This window comes from Tigriopus californicus, chromosome 9, assembly GCF_007210705.1.
Source record: "Tigriopus californicus strain San Diego chromosome 9, Tcal_SD_v2.1, whole genome shotgun sequence".
Lineage (NCBI taxonomy): Eukaryota > Metazoa > Arthropoda > Copepoda > Harpacticoida > Harpacticidae > Tigriopus > Tigriopus californicus.
The window spans coordinates 12533263-12550873 of NC_081448.1; the positions used below are offsets into that span (position 1 = coordinate 12533263).

At 45.6% G+C, this 17611-nt stretch overlaps 2 protein-coding genes across 6 annotated transcripts in view; one reads left to right on the forward strand and one right to left on the reverse strand.

Moving 5' to 3' along the window:
- The window catches only part of LOC131886488 (unconventional myosin-XVIIIa-like), an 85511-nt gene extending 73488 nt beyond the window's left edge, over nucleotides 1-12023 (forward strand). For 4 of the 5 annotated variants that reach the window (XM_059234851.1, XM_059234852.1, XM_059234850.1 and 1 more), the window contains 5 exons: nucleotides 7751-7900; nucleotides 8255-8668; nucleotides 8765-9537; nucleotides 9821-9940; nucleotides 11269-12023. In XM_059234851.1, coding sequence (XP_059090834.1) covers nucleotides 7751-7900; nucleotides 8255-8668; nucleotides 8765-9537; nucleotides 9821-9940; nucleotides 11269-11395 — 1584 coding nt within the window. In that variant the 3' untranslated portion in view covers nucleotides 11396-12023. Of the gene's footprint in view, nucleotides 1-7750; nucleotides 7901-8254; nucleotides 8669-8764; nucleotides 9538-9820; nucleotides 9941-10058; nucleotides 10195-11268 lie in introns of all 5 variants that reach the window. The other variant, XR_009373925.1, reaches the window with a different exon arrangement.
- Nucleotides 12024-12099: 76 nt separating this feature from the next.
- LOC131886489 (mucin-17-like) overlaps nucleotides 12100-17611 on the reverse strand; it is a gene marked incomplete in the record, with an annotated part of 19635 nt that continues 14123 nt past the window's right edge. Inside the window, 4 exon segments of the mRNA XM_059234854.1 lie at nucleotides 12100-13364; nucleotides 13891-14142; nucleotides 15337-15687; nucleotides 16756-17040. Coding sequence (XP_059090837.1) covers nucleotides 12772-13364; nucleotides 13891-14142; nucleotides 15337-15687; nucleotides 16756-17040 — 1481 coding nt within the window.

Sequence of the window (17611 nt, forward strand, 5' to 3'; positions counted from 1 at the left end):
GGGGGGGGTCTCATTCGCTTCTGGCAGATCTTGAACTGAGTATTCCCCGAGGAGACCTGCCCAAGCCGTACCGGCCAAAGCGGGAGGAGAAGTGCCTGACTGTATTCGAGACAAACTTGGTGGTGGATGCTTGCTTGGTCGGTTGGATATTGGCTATCGTTGCCTCTCTTGGACTAGCTGACAAGGGGAGGGTATGTGTATGAGCGAGATAGAAAGAGAGAGAGAGAGAGAGAGCGTGCACATGTCTCCGTTGGAATCATTTTTGGAGGTAGGAGCATGGAAGACCTCTGGATCGAGTTGGCGAAGTTCAGTAGTTTTCAACAGATTGCTGTCAGTGGTGCACGATAGTCAGCGGCTCCTTCATGGCGCCCATAACTCGGTAGTGGAGAATCAAGAACAATCTCTCATCTTGAGGAATCAACGAAGTGAACTCCTTTACCTGAGCCCTAATGAAAGCCAGGGTCTCGAATGTTCGTAGATTTAGCGTGAGTTTTTGGTGGAATGTGGGTTATAAGTGCTCTTCGTTCTGTGATGAAAATTGACCTGTGATTGTTTTTCTTCTCAAAGTGGTGCCACTCGATTAGATATTGTTCTTCAGTTTCATTTATCGGTTGGAAGTTTTCTTCGAGCTCCAACTGAAAACGTCCAGGATCAAGTTACTGCCTCTTTCTCCACCGATCGAATCTTGCATTCGAGTCCAAGATACGACACATTATGTCTGCCACACGGTTGAGTCAGTCTGGGAAGAAGCCCATTTCAGAGAGAATTTCCATTTTTGAGCAATCCAAGCAACAAACTCTATCCGTGACCGCTTCAACCACTACAAAAAGCCATAGTCCACTCTCGAAGACGTACTCTGGAAAGAACTTCAACGCTATCAAATCTCAATTCAGCAGTGGAGGAGAATCGCCATCCAGCTCGAGTGCTAATAAATCATCGACCCAGTCAACACCCATCAAAAAGGCCTCAACAGCAACAACACCAAGCACCGCAACACCCACTACCACCCCAAGCCCTCAAGGCAAATCAAGTCTCTCTGCCAACACCAACACCGCCACCACTGCTTCTGCTGCTGCTGCTGCTGCTGGTGGTGGTTCTACTGCTAGTCCATTGGGAGAGAGTGCCAAACCCAGCAATGGCAGTGCTATCAAAAACAAAGCCGAAACCGTCTCTCCTGTTAAGGATAGATCAGGGAAATCGACCCCTTTGCAAGGGAGCAAGGTACGATCTTCGCCATTCCGAATTCAATCTCAGAACCCGACGGCAAACACTTCCAAACCGGCGACATTATCGGCCTCATCAACGCCTTCTCCCCCGCCAAAGTCTTCGGCTTTCAACAATATTAACCGCGTTCCAGTCACTCCCTCTGCACGAGCCTCTGCCCATGCTTCATCAGCTTCTAAATCTCAGACCTCCAGCTCTGCCTCAACAACAAGTTCAACTAACCAGCATCAGAAGCTGCAAAAGACAAGTTCCACTTCAAGTTCAGGAAGAACAACCCCAGTGAAGAGGACCCCGTCGAACTCTTCCATTGGATCCTCGACGTCTACGACATCGGCCAAGCGACCCATTGCCAAGTCTCAAACTCTACCGATTCAACCCGTGTCCAACGGGGCCAAGTCTTCCAGTTCTGGTCAGAACAATAGTGCCAACAACGTAACCATCAATGTCAAGAAAACCACACTCACGACCACGGAGTTCAGTGGCAATTCTTCTGCCAAAACCGCAGCCACTCGCGTGGTAAGGGAGAAGTCGTCAACTTCGCCAATTATCCCGTCCCTGACCGTCACTCGAGAGAATTCACTGAAGTCCTTGCCCAAGGTATCGGAGGTGGTTCAGGAATCCCTGAATGTGGTCCAAGAAACATCGTCATCTTCCGTGGAAGACCAAGCCACTACGGAGGCTCCCCCTCTGTCGTCCATGTCACCAGTGCCATCCACCATTTACGAGGAGGACGAATACAGGGGTCGCAATGAGAGAGTGATCGAGGAGAAGACTATCATCATCTCCGATAGGCGGAAGAAACCCAGTCTGCATAATCAGACCTCGACACTTGTGATTGAGACCCTGGATCCCAAGCAAAACTCAGGCATGCGTCTGGAGCACAACAACCGCAAGAACAGTCTCGCCAACGGGAAAGGATCATACAACCACAATTTGGTAGGGTCACCAACCTATTGGACGAACCAAGCCCTTTTAAATGACACTAGTCAATCCCTTCGAGAGGTACAACACCATCATGCCCCACAATCAGTAAAGTATATGCCTACTCGCTTGCTTGTGTGCATGCCGACAACGCATATTTTGTACGCTTAGTCGCGACATTTTGACCCCTTGACATCTCAAACCACTACTACGTACGTACGTCGAGGGCCTACGCACTCGACAGTAGAACACGAACATGTCTACTACCTCTCCTTGAACCAGCTCTCACTCTGACTGACTTTTCTCGTACTCATACACCGATCTCTTTGACCGTGGCTGCCAAGGCCTCTTGGAGTTAGTTACTCTCGTGATCCTTTAGGGGAAGTTTGCATTGCCAAGCGAGCACTTACTTGTTTGGTAATGGGTAGGATATGTCTCATATTGGCCATTGCCTAGCGGCCCTGTGTATCCATGACACAATTATCTTGGGAATGAGCTCAGGGCTGCTTGATCTCGACTTCAAAGCCATTTCCTGGCTTAGTAGAAGATTGCAGTAGGTTGACCTTTTCGGCCAAGGGAGAAATGTCATCTCGGAGATTTGGATTATCCTTCCAGGACAATAGTGGCAAGTCTCTCACAACCCTTTCGGCCGTCTTGATACAAATTTGCTGTGGCTTTTTGTGGGAGGAAAAGGCTCCTAAATCCAACTGAGCTTCAAGAGAGCAATCGATCTACTTCAAAACGTAGAGATTCTCACAGCAGATACCGAATCACCTCGAAAAGCCGCCAATTAGAGGGTCATCGATTGCACACATACACACCATAAATAGCCTCTTGATGTTTGTCTGGTTCCTTGATGCAGATCAGAGATGGAATGGTACTTATTATTGTCAGGATTGGGCTTCCATCCTAACTGCATACAAATACACTCACGCGCGTACACACGTCTTACGCTCACATATCCCCAGTAATCAAGATAAAGGGTCCCTTCACTTCAAACTTATTTTTTGTAGCTCAGTCATGTTGCTTCCTCCTTGATCTGGCAGGGTTGTTCTTCGTTCAATTTTGGGTCTTGCTTCCTGCCAAGGACATTCCAACGCAGGTTGCTGGCAAGGTAGTTGGCGCCTGGTTGGTTGGTTGGTTAGCCGGTTCTAATAGATGACTCACACCAACCATATCCCATCATAGCCCTCATCGTAAGAAAGACTTAACGACGACGGCGAAGAAGGAGAGGGGGGAGGGAACTTCGAATGTGATTCTTTTCAATGGGGGGAAGGGGGAAAGAAGATGTATTCAGATAGCCTATGTTCTGGCACCACTGCCCTATTTAGCCGGTCTCAGTCTTCTGTTTTTATTGGGTACACTCGACTCAATCTCAACGCAGATTCGGACGACTATCGGGGTTTTTTTTATCGGAGTCTATGTGTGTCTACCTGATTTGTCGGAAGGACACAATAGGAGCCGTGATCCATGATGACTCAGCCGCCCCAATCGAGCTCGCTCATGGCAGCAAGAAACCACCTTTGCTTCCCGGTTCTTGTGGCGTCATTTTCGAGCACTAACTTAATTCCAAACCATAATGGGTGCCATATCCGCTCAACACTCACTTTAAATTCGAGGTAGATGCAGGGATATTTCTCATGCCTCTAATTATTCCGCTGTCAAGTGCGGCAATGGATTGATGACTTCATAAAGTACTCGCATCAAGACTTGTCTTCAGAAGCACCATGCACCTTATGGGTTAGATGGATTTAGCCAAAGGCTAAAAAGACAAGATGCACGTTTTGATCATCTCAATCGCTTCTTGATGTGCGTGTTTTGAACCCCGTAAGATTATTGGACCTGGGCTTCCTTCTTTCTGATTCAATTTCCTGAGCAATATGTCCCGGATGGATGGATGAGGAAGATGAACCTAATCATAACGATAATAGACCGTAGCCGCATTGTCAAGGTCATTGGAAACATGGCTTGGATCCAGGACAAATTGCACGTAATAAGATCACCCTCCATGACCGTCGACATAAGGTATCCTTGCGGTACCACCCCATGAAATTTTGGCTTGTAATTATGCATTTTTTGACTACATAAAATGGCATTGAGCAAGGTAAATTGCGATTTACATACGTTTTTCTTCTTCTTGGATGTACTGTACAATACCTGGAGTAGAGAAGGCACTAGTTGTCTTCCTAGAATGAGATGAGTACGTACTAAGCACTAGAGAAGGTGAGCCAATCTACATAATCTCTAAAAACTCGCTAAACCCAGCCAACACGATGCATATCTAATTTTTCTCAAGGTGGGACCGTATAATCATGCAATGACGACTGGCGACAATCTCGCCACAACCAGGTCCAATTCAAGGGCTTAATGGACAAGTTATGTGAGTCAACTTGTGTGCGAGCAATTTTTGGGAGACTGATTATGGTTTGGTTTGGAGCCCGTCTGGTCAGTCATTTTGGGATTTTCAAACTCCACTTTTGGTCGAACCAATTGGAAACCATTTTATCTCGTAGGTGGGTGGGAATAGGGAACGATGAGGCCGCCATCATAATGCTTCGTATTGTTCGCTTTGTGGTTCTCCACTTGTTTTTGTGTACAGTGAATGTAAATACACCATTCCCCCGCCTCTAAATCCTCCCAAACTTATCCATGATGATACTCGAGCACTAGATCGAGTTGATTGGGACTGATTTGAGATCTCTATAAGAAGGCCCTTGGAGGCATGTCCGATAGAAAAATGGTAGCAGGCTCTTTTTTTCTTTTATCCCTGGACGGTTGGTCCTTCAAGATTGAAAGACCCGTCGGAATATATGGTGGCTTGACATGCCAACCAACAGTCGAGCAAAGCATGCAGCAATGGCTTTTTGAAGATCCCGTTCGTTAATCCTCGCCACTTCAGTCACCTTCTCAGGTCTTGAAGAAGCGAAGGAAGGAGTATCAAATTTCAGGAAAACGATAATTATTATTTCCTTGTTCGGTCGGATCTCCACCGACACTTCAGGTTCGAGTGAGTAGCTCGTCCTAACCAAGGATTTATTACCGGCTCCACATCGAATCCGAGACAAAGCCAGATGGCATTATCTGTGTTTGAAACCATAAAATCCCTCCGTTTAAAGAGATGAAGACATGTGCTGAGTCATCTGGAGGAGTGTTTGCCCAGGATAGAATCGTAGATTCGTAAATGAATCGTAGAACGAACCACCACAAAAGGCCCTGCTACGCTCAACCGACAATCAGGCTCGAGATTTGCTCGAGAGGTGATTAAAAGCCACACTGCGCACACATAGACGCACGCTTATAGCTTATACCTGTACCTATACATCCACTATTACTATTGGTGTTAATTAATTGTCTGCCTGAAGAAGAATCCCAATTCATGCCCAAGATTAGTTATGTCTGATTTATGACTTTTTCGGCGGTGGTCCCTCGCTATGCAATGCAACACGTATTCGCACAATGAGCGAACAATACGGTCCACTGATTGTGGATGTCTCACACATTTCCAGATCCAGTCTCGTTCATACCCGAATACATTCATATAACCGTGAATATTTGCACTCCACAAGTTCAAGGTGAAGTGCATTCTTCTTTTTTTTCAAAAATGGCACACAACATCTGTAATTGATTAGGTTGGTGGGCGGGACAGTGGATAGAAATGGCGGCAACGCCCTGATCGTCTTTGTTCGCCGACTTCCAAGAGATCCACAAGATGTACACGTACGTCTTTTTTTTATATTAACAATAGGGATACTCTGTCCGAGGCTATAAAAGTCAATGTCCATGAGACCTTCCGTCTCTCATTAAATGGTCATGAGGAGGAGGAGGAGGAGACCAGTCTTGGAGTTTGAGTGCATGCACTTCAAACCATTGGGTTAGTTATTAGTTGTGATGGAGGGAGAGGGAGTGCTTCTTGAGCTCCTTCTGGATAAATGGGCCCAAATTGGCCCCTGATTAGCTGTGATAAGACATGTGATATGGGCTCATTGGCATGAAATTGGCAGTGGACAAGCGTTCGGCGGTCGTGGTTTTGTGGTCCAAGACACGTCCATGACTAGATGGAAGCGAAAATCACGCCTCTGGAGTGAAAGGTGTCTTTTATCTCTGGAATAGTGATGACCACAATGAGAAAAGACAAGTGTGTCAGGGAAATTCCATAGATCGTGCCACCACAATCCTCGAGATCTACTTTCAACCCAGACTGACACTGTACAAAATGAACCCTGTTATTGTCTGTACGTACATGATATTATATGAACAAGCGACGAAAGTGCATGGATATGTACGGGTTATGGTAGGAGATTAAACAGTGTCTCTCTGTGGATCGTATGCGATTATTCTGCGGTTCCCAAACAATGTGAAAACGAACAAGATGGACGAGTTCTTGGCCAATTCAAGACCACAAGAACTACCCTGGAACTATCCTATCATGTACTGTACGTACGTTCACGCATACTTACTACATGGAACTAGATTTCAAACACACTCGTACTCGCGACAATCGCGTATGCAAGTGCGTGACGAGCATTCGACAAGAACGACACTCTTTCTTTCTCTCTCTCTCTGTTGTGTTCTATCTCTCTTTTCTGCTGTTGGTGGGTGATTTCGGTTGATTGTAAGTAAAAGTGAATTTCGGCTGGTTGGTGGCGGGACACAGCTGATGGAACCACCGTTGAGAAGGTACCAGCCAACAACCCGGACTGGTTGCTAGTTCTATTGGTGGGGAGTGGTGGTAGGATGTGCAAACCACCACCACCACCATCCATCCATCCAGTCGCTTGATGACGGTTAGTTCAGCTCTGAGAGTTTCTTTCAACATGGACAGTTATCATTGACTCTCTTTCACGAACACACGAACGAACGAACCAACGAACCCAACGAACGAGGGAATGTTTGATCCCGCACGAATGACGTGAAATATCGTATGAATACTATTACGTTGTAGTGTAGACCTTCTCGATTTTTTCGGTGATTGTTGTACGGGTGAACAATGGCATTAAAATTAAAAAACACAGGTGTGAAGTCGCTATGACAAACGAACACACAGGTGCTGAGTGCGGTGCAGTGTTCGGCAATTGTGGACTTTGTAGTTTGTTTGGCTCGGTTTTGTGCCCGAATCATCGCCACCACCTCCAGCTTCGCCATTCAATCCCAAGGTTAATGAGTTGCATACTTGGTTTTCATAAAGCCGTGGTTTCCAGGATGGGATTTAGAAATTGGAGGAGGAAGTGAGCGAGAATTTGCTCGCCGAACAGAGATTTAATTGGGACAGCAATGATGCATTTCCATCTCTTGGGGCGTGAGACCTTGACACGGGAGGAAAAAAAAGGGTGTTGCCTGTTGAATTATCTGGCTTATCCTCGATTTTTACCTCTTCGAAGGAAAATTGATACGAAGCACGAGAAACCTTCCCCCTTCTGAATCGTAATATACTATAGATGAAAGGGGATAAAAACGGTGCCAAAGAGCGTGAAGGTCACTTGACGATTGAAAATTGAACCTCACTGGAGTACTAGTTTGGCTGCATTTCCACCAGATGTGGATATCTGTTCGTTCTATTAACTTATTTGAATTGGTCATTGATGTCGGTTACCTATGTATATTCTAGGCCATGAAGCTGGACTTGGACTACAAGGATGAGAAGATCTCGGCCTTGAGCAAGGAGTTGGAGGATCTCCATTCCGGCGGCACCACCGATGAAGAGGTCTCCTCCTTGAAACGGCAGAAGAACGACCTCGAAAAGAGGCTCAAAGAGCAGGTAAGACCATCGCATTGTTGTTGTTGTTGCTGCTGCTGTTGTTGCTGCTGTTATTGGTATTAATATTATCATGATGATTGATGCTGAGTGAAGGAGCTCTGATCTCGGGATGGAGATGACCTGAAGCGGCGCGAATTGCCCACCCAATGTGAAGAAAAACGAAGTTTTCCCCGTTCAGTTTTGCCTTCGCACATTCATGAATGAGTGATCTCATGACGAGGGCCCAAATAATCGAATCGGATAGGGTGTTCAACTTGAACGTAGAGAGAAAGAGAGGCACAAAAAAACCAAGTGTTTGTTTCGCCGAGTTTTAATTGACACACCCACACACCCACACTTTTTGCTCGCTCGCAGGAGGAGGAATTGGATGACATGGCCGGTCAAGTTCAAATGTTGGAGCAGGCCAAGATCAAGTTGGAAATGTCCATGGCCGCCCTGAAGAAGGATCATCGCCGAGAGATCAGTAGCAAGGAAGATGAGTTGGAAGATGCCCGAAATGCAGCCATGAAGAAAGTCAAGGCCTTGGAGCAGCAGCTCGAGTCCGAACACGAGGAACGCATCGGATTCGTCCGTGAGAAGCACGAGTTGGAGACCAAGATCATCAATCTTCAAGATCTGGCCTCTCGCTCCACGGACGAGGATGTGGTGGCCAAGCTCAAGAAGGATTTGAAGCGGACCAAGGCTCTCCTCAAGGATGCTCAATACATGCTGGAGAGATCTCGCAATGAGACGTCGAACAAATCCCTGATCCGGCAGCTCAAGAATCAAGTAAGAATACCAAGCTAATCTCTCTCGAGACCGTTAGAGAGAATTCTTGAAATCCAGAGCACATCATTGAATCTATATTTGATTTCCATTTTTCAGCTCGAAGATGCCGAGTTTGCCCGTATTTCCGCCATCAAGGCCAAACAGAACACCGACCTCGAGCTCTCGGACGTCCAGCAACAATTGGACGATGTGATGAGATCCAAATCCGATGTCGAGGACAAGCTCTTCCGCATCGGCCGAGAGAAGGCCGATTTGGCCACTCAGCTCGAGGACAACGACTCCGAGCTCAGCGAGGTCATGAAGAAATACAAGGCCTCGGTGGGTCAGCTCTCCGTGGACCAGATCACCATCCACGAGCAAGCCAATGCCATCTCGGACTTGGAGGAGGAGCGCAACCAGCTCAAGGAGCAACTGGCCGAGTTCACGGCCAAGGTTCAATCCATGGAGGGCGAGAACGTGTCCACGGCCCAACATCACCGCCTCGAGCTCAAGATCAAGGAGTTGGAATCGAAATTGGACCTAGAGCAAACGACCCGTGGCCGAATGGAGACTCAGATCAATCGCTTGAAAGAGGCCATTGAAAAGATCAACATTGAATGCGACCAATTGCGCGGAAAGGAGCACAGTGCCCAAGAACTGGTTCGAAAGCTTCAACGCCAATTGCGAGACCTCAAGGAGGAGTTCACCAACCTTCAAGCCAAGGAGACCGAGGTCAATTCCAAGAAGAACGAGCTCGAGAAAATGCTCGAATTAGCCGAGGCCGAAACGGTGACTGCCAAGAACGACCTCAAATTGGCCATGAAACGCATCGAAGACCTGCAAACGGCCATGAACGGCGAGATTGATTCCGACTCCGACTCCATCCTTAGGTGAGAATTACTCGTTTTCAAAGCCAAAAAAAAGCGCCGAGTCTGGTTTTCTTATCTGAGAATTCCCCTGGGGAATGACTAATCTGATCCTCGTGTCCAGTATTACCCTGTGTGTCAATTGGGATTTCTTTTTAAAGAAGCGCTGAGTGTGCAGGCAAAGAATTTCGCCAATGCCAAACCCAGACAGTTTGGACACCTTTGCAAGTCATCACGACCAAGTTGATGACGGTAATGATGATGATCAAAGAGTTTCTCTCACTGACTTCTCACCCTTGGTTTACAGCGACGGAGACAGCGACTCATCGGATGACGATGTGAGCAACATTTTCGATCGCCGAGCCTCCCATTTGACCCGAGGATCCATTTCCCGAACACTCGAGCCCATGCCCGAAGAACCCGAATCGTAAGTAGTGAAAAGACCACCACGGCCTTCATGATGCCATGAGGCCTCATTTGATTGTCCATCATATCCATTGGCTCAAAGAAGATGATCATCCATGAATCCTTATTCCCCACCTTAGGTTTGCTTAACCCATTCAAAATTGAACCTGCTTCTTACTTCAAGCAACCACCCCTAATTAGCCTCAAAACAAGTCTTTGACAGCCTTGAGGTCTCAAATTTATTACTACTACCATTACTACCACTACCATTAAAAGGTAATCATCTCCCTCCGAGAATCAATCAATAGGTGAATGAATGAATGAATGAATGTGCATGAGGACAAAGTTGCTCTGTTTGGTTTTGTGTTGTATTAACTCCGTTAATATTGACGTCCGCTTCAAATTCACCATTAATTGTCTGCAATGGAAGGTTTCACCAACACCATAACATGCAACATTTAAGACTGCACAAACGAATGATTGGCAAGATTCGAGCCAACTTTGTCTCTTTTTACATCACTTGTGTTCTGGTTTTCTGCACTTGTTTCCTAAAAAGAGCCTTTTGTGGAAAACTTTCCCAAAGGAGGAACTAAGAAGAACCCTTTCAAATTTTGATTGGGCCCAACAAAAACACAAAACACGCCAAAGAAAAGCTGCTCAAAGAATAACGAAAAGAAGTTGAAATGGAATCCGCTGAAAATATCAGCTGGAAAATCCAGACAACGGCAATGAGTGTTGCCAAAACAGACTGAAGATGTAAAATACAATTCGACCTTGTTTTTTGGGGTGCGCAAGTTGTGGCCAATGAAGTAGGGCTTTTTAGTGAAAGAAATGGTAAACAAAGATTTTTAAACCTGAAAAACAGCAAATGAATTGATAAATAACCTCACAATAAAAAGTAAATCCCGAAACATTTCACTTCCAAGCCTCGTCAATAACTTTTACGTGTATTTAACGTAACGCCCTAACCAAACTCTGACTATAAAAAACGACTGTATAATCTTAAGAGTCCTAAGAAAACTACTAAAATTGCTTGCTTAATTCTATCAATTCACCTACAATTCTCAGTTACATTTGACTTCAAAATTGCAATTGAGACGAAAAATGGTAAATCGTCTAATGGAAAAACAAATCAAACCCTATTTGTCATTTTTTACCAACCCTACTAATTACCTGTTTTATTTGCATTCCCATAACTCAACTGCATCGACCTCCACGATCTAAATGCATGTCCATATTAACATTACCATATTTAACTCCCACTTGACCTGCTTCAGACATGACCATGCCCCAAAACAAGGCCGGATTATTTGCAACCCATTTCTCAACTTGTTTTTTGGCTCTTTTCAGACAACTGCACGAGGGAAAATCGAGGCCAGCTTGCCATGATTCGGATTCCGATGCGGACCCATCGTCTGGCAAACCATCGCAAGCACTTTTGGACGAGACCGATCGGACTGGAGAATCGCAAGCTTAATCAATCAATCAATCGAGCTTTCTTTCTCTCTTTCGCCAGAACAAGAAGAAGAAGAAGAAGATTTTCAACACTGTGATCTTGAATATGCTTTCAGAGGCTAGTGAAACACACCCTTTCCGTAAAACCACAACCCCACCCACCCCCGGGGGCCCCCACTCCCATTTTCCACTACTAACCCAGCAGCAAGTCGGACGAGTGACAAGACACGCCCTGTTCGGATGATTTGGGCTCGTTCATTTGTGTGTGTACATACGGAGTATCAAGAGAGCGTCCGATGACGACGACTTTACTTTTGTGGAAGACAATTAATTGTCAGTAATCGTGGATGAAACATTTCCTTGTTCCACTTTAGGACAATTCAATCAAAACCCAGTCAACAACACCCTATTTCAACTTCCAGAACCACATTTCGTCCCTGATACAATGATGAAGAAAAAGAAACCCTGTGGTTTTTTGTTTCGCCCCTGTCTCTTTTAAATTAATAAGCCTTACTTTTTAACGATACAAATGAGCAGTTAGAGTGGTTGTCGTGGACTTTGGCGTGGTCGGGACCCACTAATAACCAGTTCAGCCGAGGAGAAGCTTCCTATTCTTATTTGTTACGCTAATAATAAAACAATGCCCGGGATGAGTGTTTTCTTCCACTTTTATAACTAGCAGAAAATCATCCTTGGGGGAGAAGACAAAATGACTACGATTGACGGTATTTGTATAAACAACTTTATTCGGTAAATAAATATTGATCAAATGATAAAACCTTGAGACCAATCCGTGTCATTCACGCGTGCAAATTGCCTGGAAACAACCAAGGTGTCTTTTTTTTCGCTTCAGAGCTGACGCTACAATGAGATTTAGGAAAGAAAAGTAGGAGGAGTACATTTTGTGTGCTGTGTCTGGCTGTCTTTTTTTTCTTCTATGTAGTAGTTAGTAGTAGAGAGTTATGTCGTAGTTTTTCGATAGATCAAGTGACAACACTTCTTCGTTCATTTTGCTCTGCAGACTAATCGAAACTTCTTTGGAGAAGGATCCATTTGTCACCGACGACCAATCCACCAAGCAATCCACCCATCTCGACCGGGAAGTTGTCGCTTTTTTTTCCTCCTGGTTTGAGCACCAATTTGGAAATTGTTCGTTCCCGTTGTCTATGCAGGGTTACCGTAGTCAATTCCTTGATTATATAAAGTAAGATGCGAAAAGAATAGATCTTCACTCAAGACAAAAGTATTCGGTTGTTCGAAATCAAAATCATGTGCTCGAATGCTCCTCCAAGGGATGGTCGAGGAACTATGAAGTATTTTGATCGTGAGACCACCACCCAAGTCTCCTCATTCAAATTCAAATCCTGCCACTAAAAATTGTCGGGATACTTGTCGGGTCTATTTCGGATCGAATCCCTCCTTGGTTTGGGCTTGGGGCGGGGCTCCCCAGAACTTATCAAACGTCTCTCTCGCCCCTTCCAAGACTTCATGAGCTCGAGCTCCTGCAGGGTTGGGATTAGCTTTGGATGCCTCGGCGGATGTAGAGTGATCGTACATGGACATCATCATGGGATCTTCCAAGACTCGATAGGCGGGTTTGCGGGGCGAGGGTTGAGCTGGGGCCACGGGTTCGGGTGGCGGGATCACTTTGGGCGAAGCATCAAAGGCGAAAGAAGGGTCCTCCAGGCAACGGAGCGATGTGCCTGGAACGGCCTTCGTGGTGCTGGGCGGACCCTTGGGTTGGTCCTTCCGACTGTCCTTCTCCTTGGCCTCTTCTTCCTCGTGCTTTTCCACGGTCCCGTTTCCATTGAGGCGAGGATCGTTGTCGTGAGGGCTCCCTTCATCGTCGGCCTCATTCAAGGTTGAGCCCGGTTGGTAAACGGAGGTCATCATCGGATCCGAGGCTGGCAGATCGCGAATGGCCGCGGGTTGGATCTTCTCCATGTCTGCTGAATTGGAGTTCTCGTCAATGTCATCGCGACTAGATTGAGCTGCAGCAAATGAAAAGAGAAAAGAAAAAAAACCGGGTATAATAAGCACCCGTGAGGTGAAAAGAGGACCTTCTTCTTAGATGGAACAACTTGGGCATTGCGTTCCTTTCTTGGCCGTCCTTTCCTTCCCCAAACCATTGTTGGTTGCCAATCGAAGGAACGAATGGCCAATTTTTCCAGCCTTTCCCGGTGAATAACCCTTACTAGCCCTTATAACTGGACTTCCTGGCTTGCTCCAGAGAGAGCTAGAGAGAGCCAAAGAGAGCCAAAATGCCGACACGCTTCGAATACAATGGAAAACTATTTCCACAAACTGCACCAAAAAGTGCATCGTTCTGTTCCCACGGAAAAGATTGATTGAAAAGCCATGGTCTCAGAAGGCCATTGTCGAGAAGATCCCCTTTCTTTCTCACCCATTGAGATAGGGTGGGTTTAATTGCACAATGGAAACAGATCGTCCGTTCCTTGTTTTGGTTGTTAATCTTATTGTCTTCATTGGATGAAGAGGACAAGAGCACTCACTCACCGGAAGACGGTAACGCTGGTTTGGTCATAGTCGAGTCCTTGGTGTGTCCGGGTTGGAGATCGCGAGCCTCTTTAGCCAAGGAAGACATCTTGGGCTGGTGGTTTCGGTGATGGTGAAGCCCACTGTGGTGGGATTCATTCTTCCCAGACCAACTACTCAAACTTCCGGCTCCACTTCCAAGATTTATGGCCGTGCCGGAGACGCTATCAAAATGACTGGAATGGTCACTGAGCGGACTGTGGCGTGCAGACTCTGAAAAGAAATCCACTTACACAATGGTGGCTTCCTTGCTTTCTGGCTGGCTGGCTTGCTTGCTTGGCAAGTGACATTTCTAAGCCCTTCTGGGAGAATCTCGGAGCCCTTCCCTTTTCTCTATCTCTCTGAAGATGAGCTCATAATGTGGTACCCAAAAACCGATTGCCACTCGACCTGCAGGTCCAATGATGAACTCAACCCCAAAGTGTCCGTCGGCTCTTACGATTGTCAAATTAGACAAAGGAAGCCCATGGGGCGCAATGATTTCTTAAAAGTTAGCTTGTACAATGCATTAGAAACAACTATTGTAGCTCCTTTTTTTGTTTTAGATCATGGTCAGATGCGAGTGACATGGATGTGAATATACTCACAAAATTCGTTTCGAGTTGATATTAGCCCTTTCTACGACCTGTTATTGGTGACCATAAATAGGTCGCAATTAATGGATAGACGTATCTAAGATAACGTCACTATTTCAGAACAGATCGCCATCTATCGCTCAATAGCACCTTTCTTGAAAAATGGCCTTTTTAAAAACCCAAAGTTGGCGCCATTCCAGAAGCAATATGCATCAATCTGCATCCCATGTGACCCCAGGGATGGTTTAATTAACACTGAAGTGAAAATTAGAACATGATCTGTTAAGCCAATATTAAATATCAAATGGAACTAGATGGTTTTAAAAAAAAGGTAGAAAAATGATTCCAAGAATCGTCTAGTGTTTTAAGCGATATCATCACACATGTTCAGCTGCTGAAAAATTGTATAAGATGTATTGTATGTACATTCCTGAAATTGAAAATTGTTATCAATTGTCTTGATTTAAGATACAACGGGAGCAAAATGGGTAGTTTACAATGAAAACAGAACTTTGATCACTTATATAGCTTATTAGCACCTTACTTGATCATAAACGGATGTTTATTCAAGTGCTATCCAAGGGCGTTTCTAATTTCCATCAAAAAGATTTTTGAAAATTACAACATCTTTTTATGTTTTTACGGCGTGGAAATATCTAGCCTGCCGCTAGAATTACAAGAAGTAAGACGCTCAACGACGTTCCGATGTCTCTTTTGTGCACGAGAAAAATATCAAAACGTGTTTGCGTATTTCCTCAATTACGCTTTTTAACCACCGTGTGCTCATAACCCGGCCACCATAACTGCTTAAAGAAATCAGCTCAAATTTTACCTCCATCTTTCACACTCTGAGTCACGGAGAACGTCTTGCCCGTATCCAAAGGCACGGTCCAATTAATCGGATCGGGTGATCGGACCGATCCCTCGGGGCTCTTCACGCGGGTAGGCTCCGGTGGTGACTTGACCACGGGTTCCCGGAAATAGTCCATGTGGTTCTCAATGGCCGATGGGGGTCTCGAGTGATCCCGAGATGGTCCAGTTCTGGCCGAAGAGCTTCTAGAAAATGGTCGCCGAGTAATATCCGGAGCTGACCGACCAACCTCGGGCACTGAGCCCCCGGGTCCTGATAGCTTCCCGGCCGATGGCGGGCGATGAGCCAGACTCCCACTGCTTCCAGTTTCATCTAGAAGAAAAAGTCGGGAATGACAAGGGACCTCCTCATTTTGTTCGGGAAACGAAGACAGTTATAAAACGTGATGAGAAAAACGTTACGAGACCTGGTAGGATTAATCTTACGTCTGTCTCCAATTGTTCCATTTGGTTTCGTTCCCAAGTTGGTTAGCGGACAGACAATGGTGATGAATAAAAATGCAAGAGTGCGAATAAAAGCCAGGAAGAAAAAAACCAAGACGGCAAGAGTAATGGATTCTACAATCAACACCGACAAGGGAGAAACAGATCTGGAGGAAAGTGATGATGGCAGCATCCAGACAACGTTAGGGCAACTTGGGATGCAACTCTACGTTCTAGTATAATTCAGAGAGATCTGGTTTACGGAACAAGATATGGTTGGGCTCGTCTTTTCGCTTCCTGATGGGCTGAAGAGAGGTCTCTTTTCGTTCTACTTTTATCTTATTACTTGAGACAAGGGACAAAGAGATATTAATGGTCTAAGCGTGAAGTAGAGTGTACGTAATGGTAATAGGTTTTGAATGCACAAAACTAGTTTGTAGCAAATAGAGTAGGAGGGTGTGGAACAATGGGATCGGACAGAGGAAAAGTAGGATCATGCGGATTCATTGGAAATGCAATAGAAGCAAAGCAAATAGGCTCTAGAAGTGGATGTAGTGGTGGTTGTTTTCACGTCAAGTATTGAGTGACTTGTTTCGTGTCCGCAAAAAAAGTGTACTTGAGTCTACTTTTCTTCGGCTTTCTTAAAGTACTCGTGTTAAGAATGTACTGAGCCATTTTTGTCATTAAGAGTGTGAACTCATATCAAAGCCTCAGTCTCTCCCAAGGCAAGTGAAATGAATTGGAAGGCAAGCAGATTGAAGTAACCCATGTTTCGCGAATGTAACAAGCCACCCAGTCAAGAAGAGCTACAGAAGTCGTACTCAAAGCATCAGAGAATCAAGAAGTGGAGACGAAGAAGTAGTAGAAGAAGAAGAAGAAGAAGAAGAGGAGATGTTATGGTCAAATCCTCCGAACATTCGTTCGATTCAAACAGAGTCCGAAAGCGAAGCTTACTTACTCTTCGCTTGAGGCTTGATTTCCCTCCTAGTATCAATGTGGTCCTCATCTATTCTATGGTGAACCATTTCATCAGAGGCTGATTTGTCTCGTCTCCGTGATGAGGAGCAGGAGGAGGAGACTACACCAACACGCCCTTGGTTCATTTGGTTCACCTGGGCATTTGCAGTAGAAGCAGTGGTTGTCGTGGTTGGTCTTTGTTTTCGTTGGGTAGGAACTGAACTAGAAGGTGGTTGCGTGGAAGTAGCAGCCGAAGGTCGGGGCGAACTAGCAGTATTAAGGGTGGCTAAAACAAAGGTGTGAGGAGAAGCATGGATGATGATGGTGATGATGATGGTGATGACGACCCGTGTTCCGTTCCGCCCTCAATTCGCTAGCATCTAGCAATTGGTAGCAAATCATTGGGGTCGGATGTGTGGGCTATAGTAGAGTCTAGTGCAAAAAGCAAACAAGGCTGTCCTGCCACTTTCACTTAGGGTTCCAATCTATCCAGACAGACACGGACAACATCCAACAATCAGGATGAGCAGCTTGACCTTCAAAAACCTTCCCGAACCAGTTGACACGCCGCACACGCACACACGATCTAATGGTACAAACATCTAAGAGGAGGAAAAGCCATCGTAGGGGGACGACATTTGACTGGATCAGGTCTTGTTGTTTTAGAGTGACCTTGTGAATGTTGAAAATCTAGTATATCAAAAAAAAAACAGCTCCCAAGTTTCTAACTTGATACGGATTGGACTGGCTGAACGGATGTCTGATGTCTCAGAGAAGCGGGTAGAAAAGCAAAAAAAAANGTGTGGAGGGCGGAGAGGAAGAAGGAAGGAGCAAAAAAGGCCGTATGAAAAGCGTGC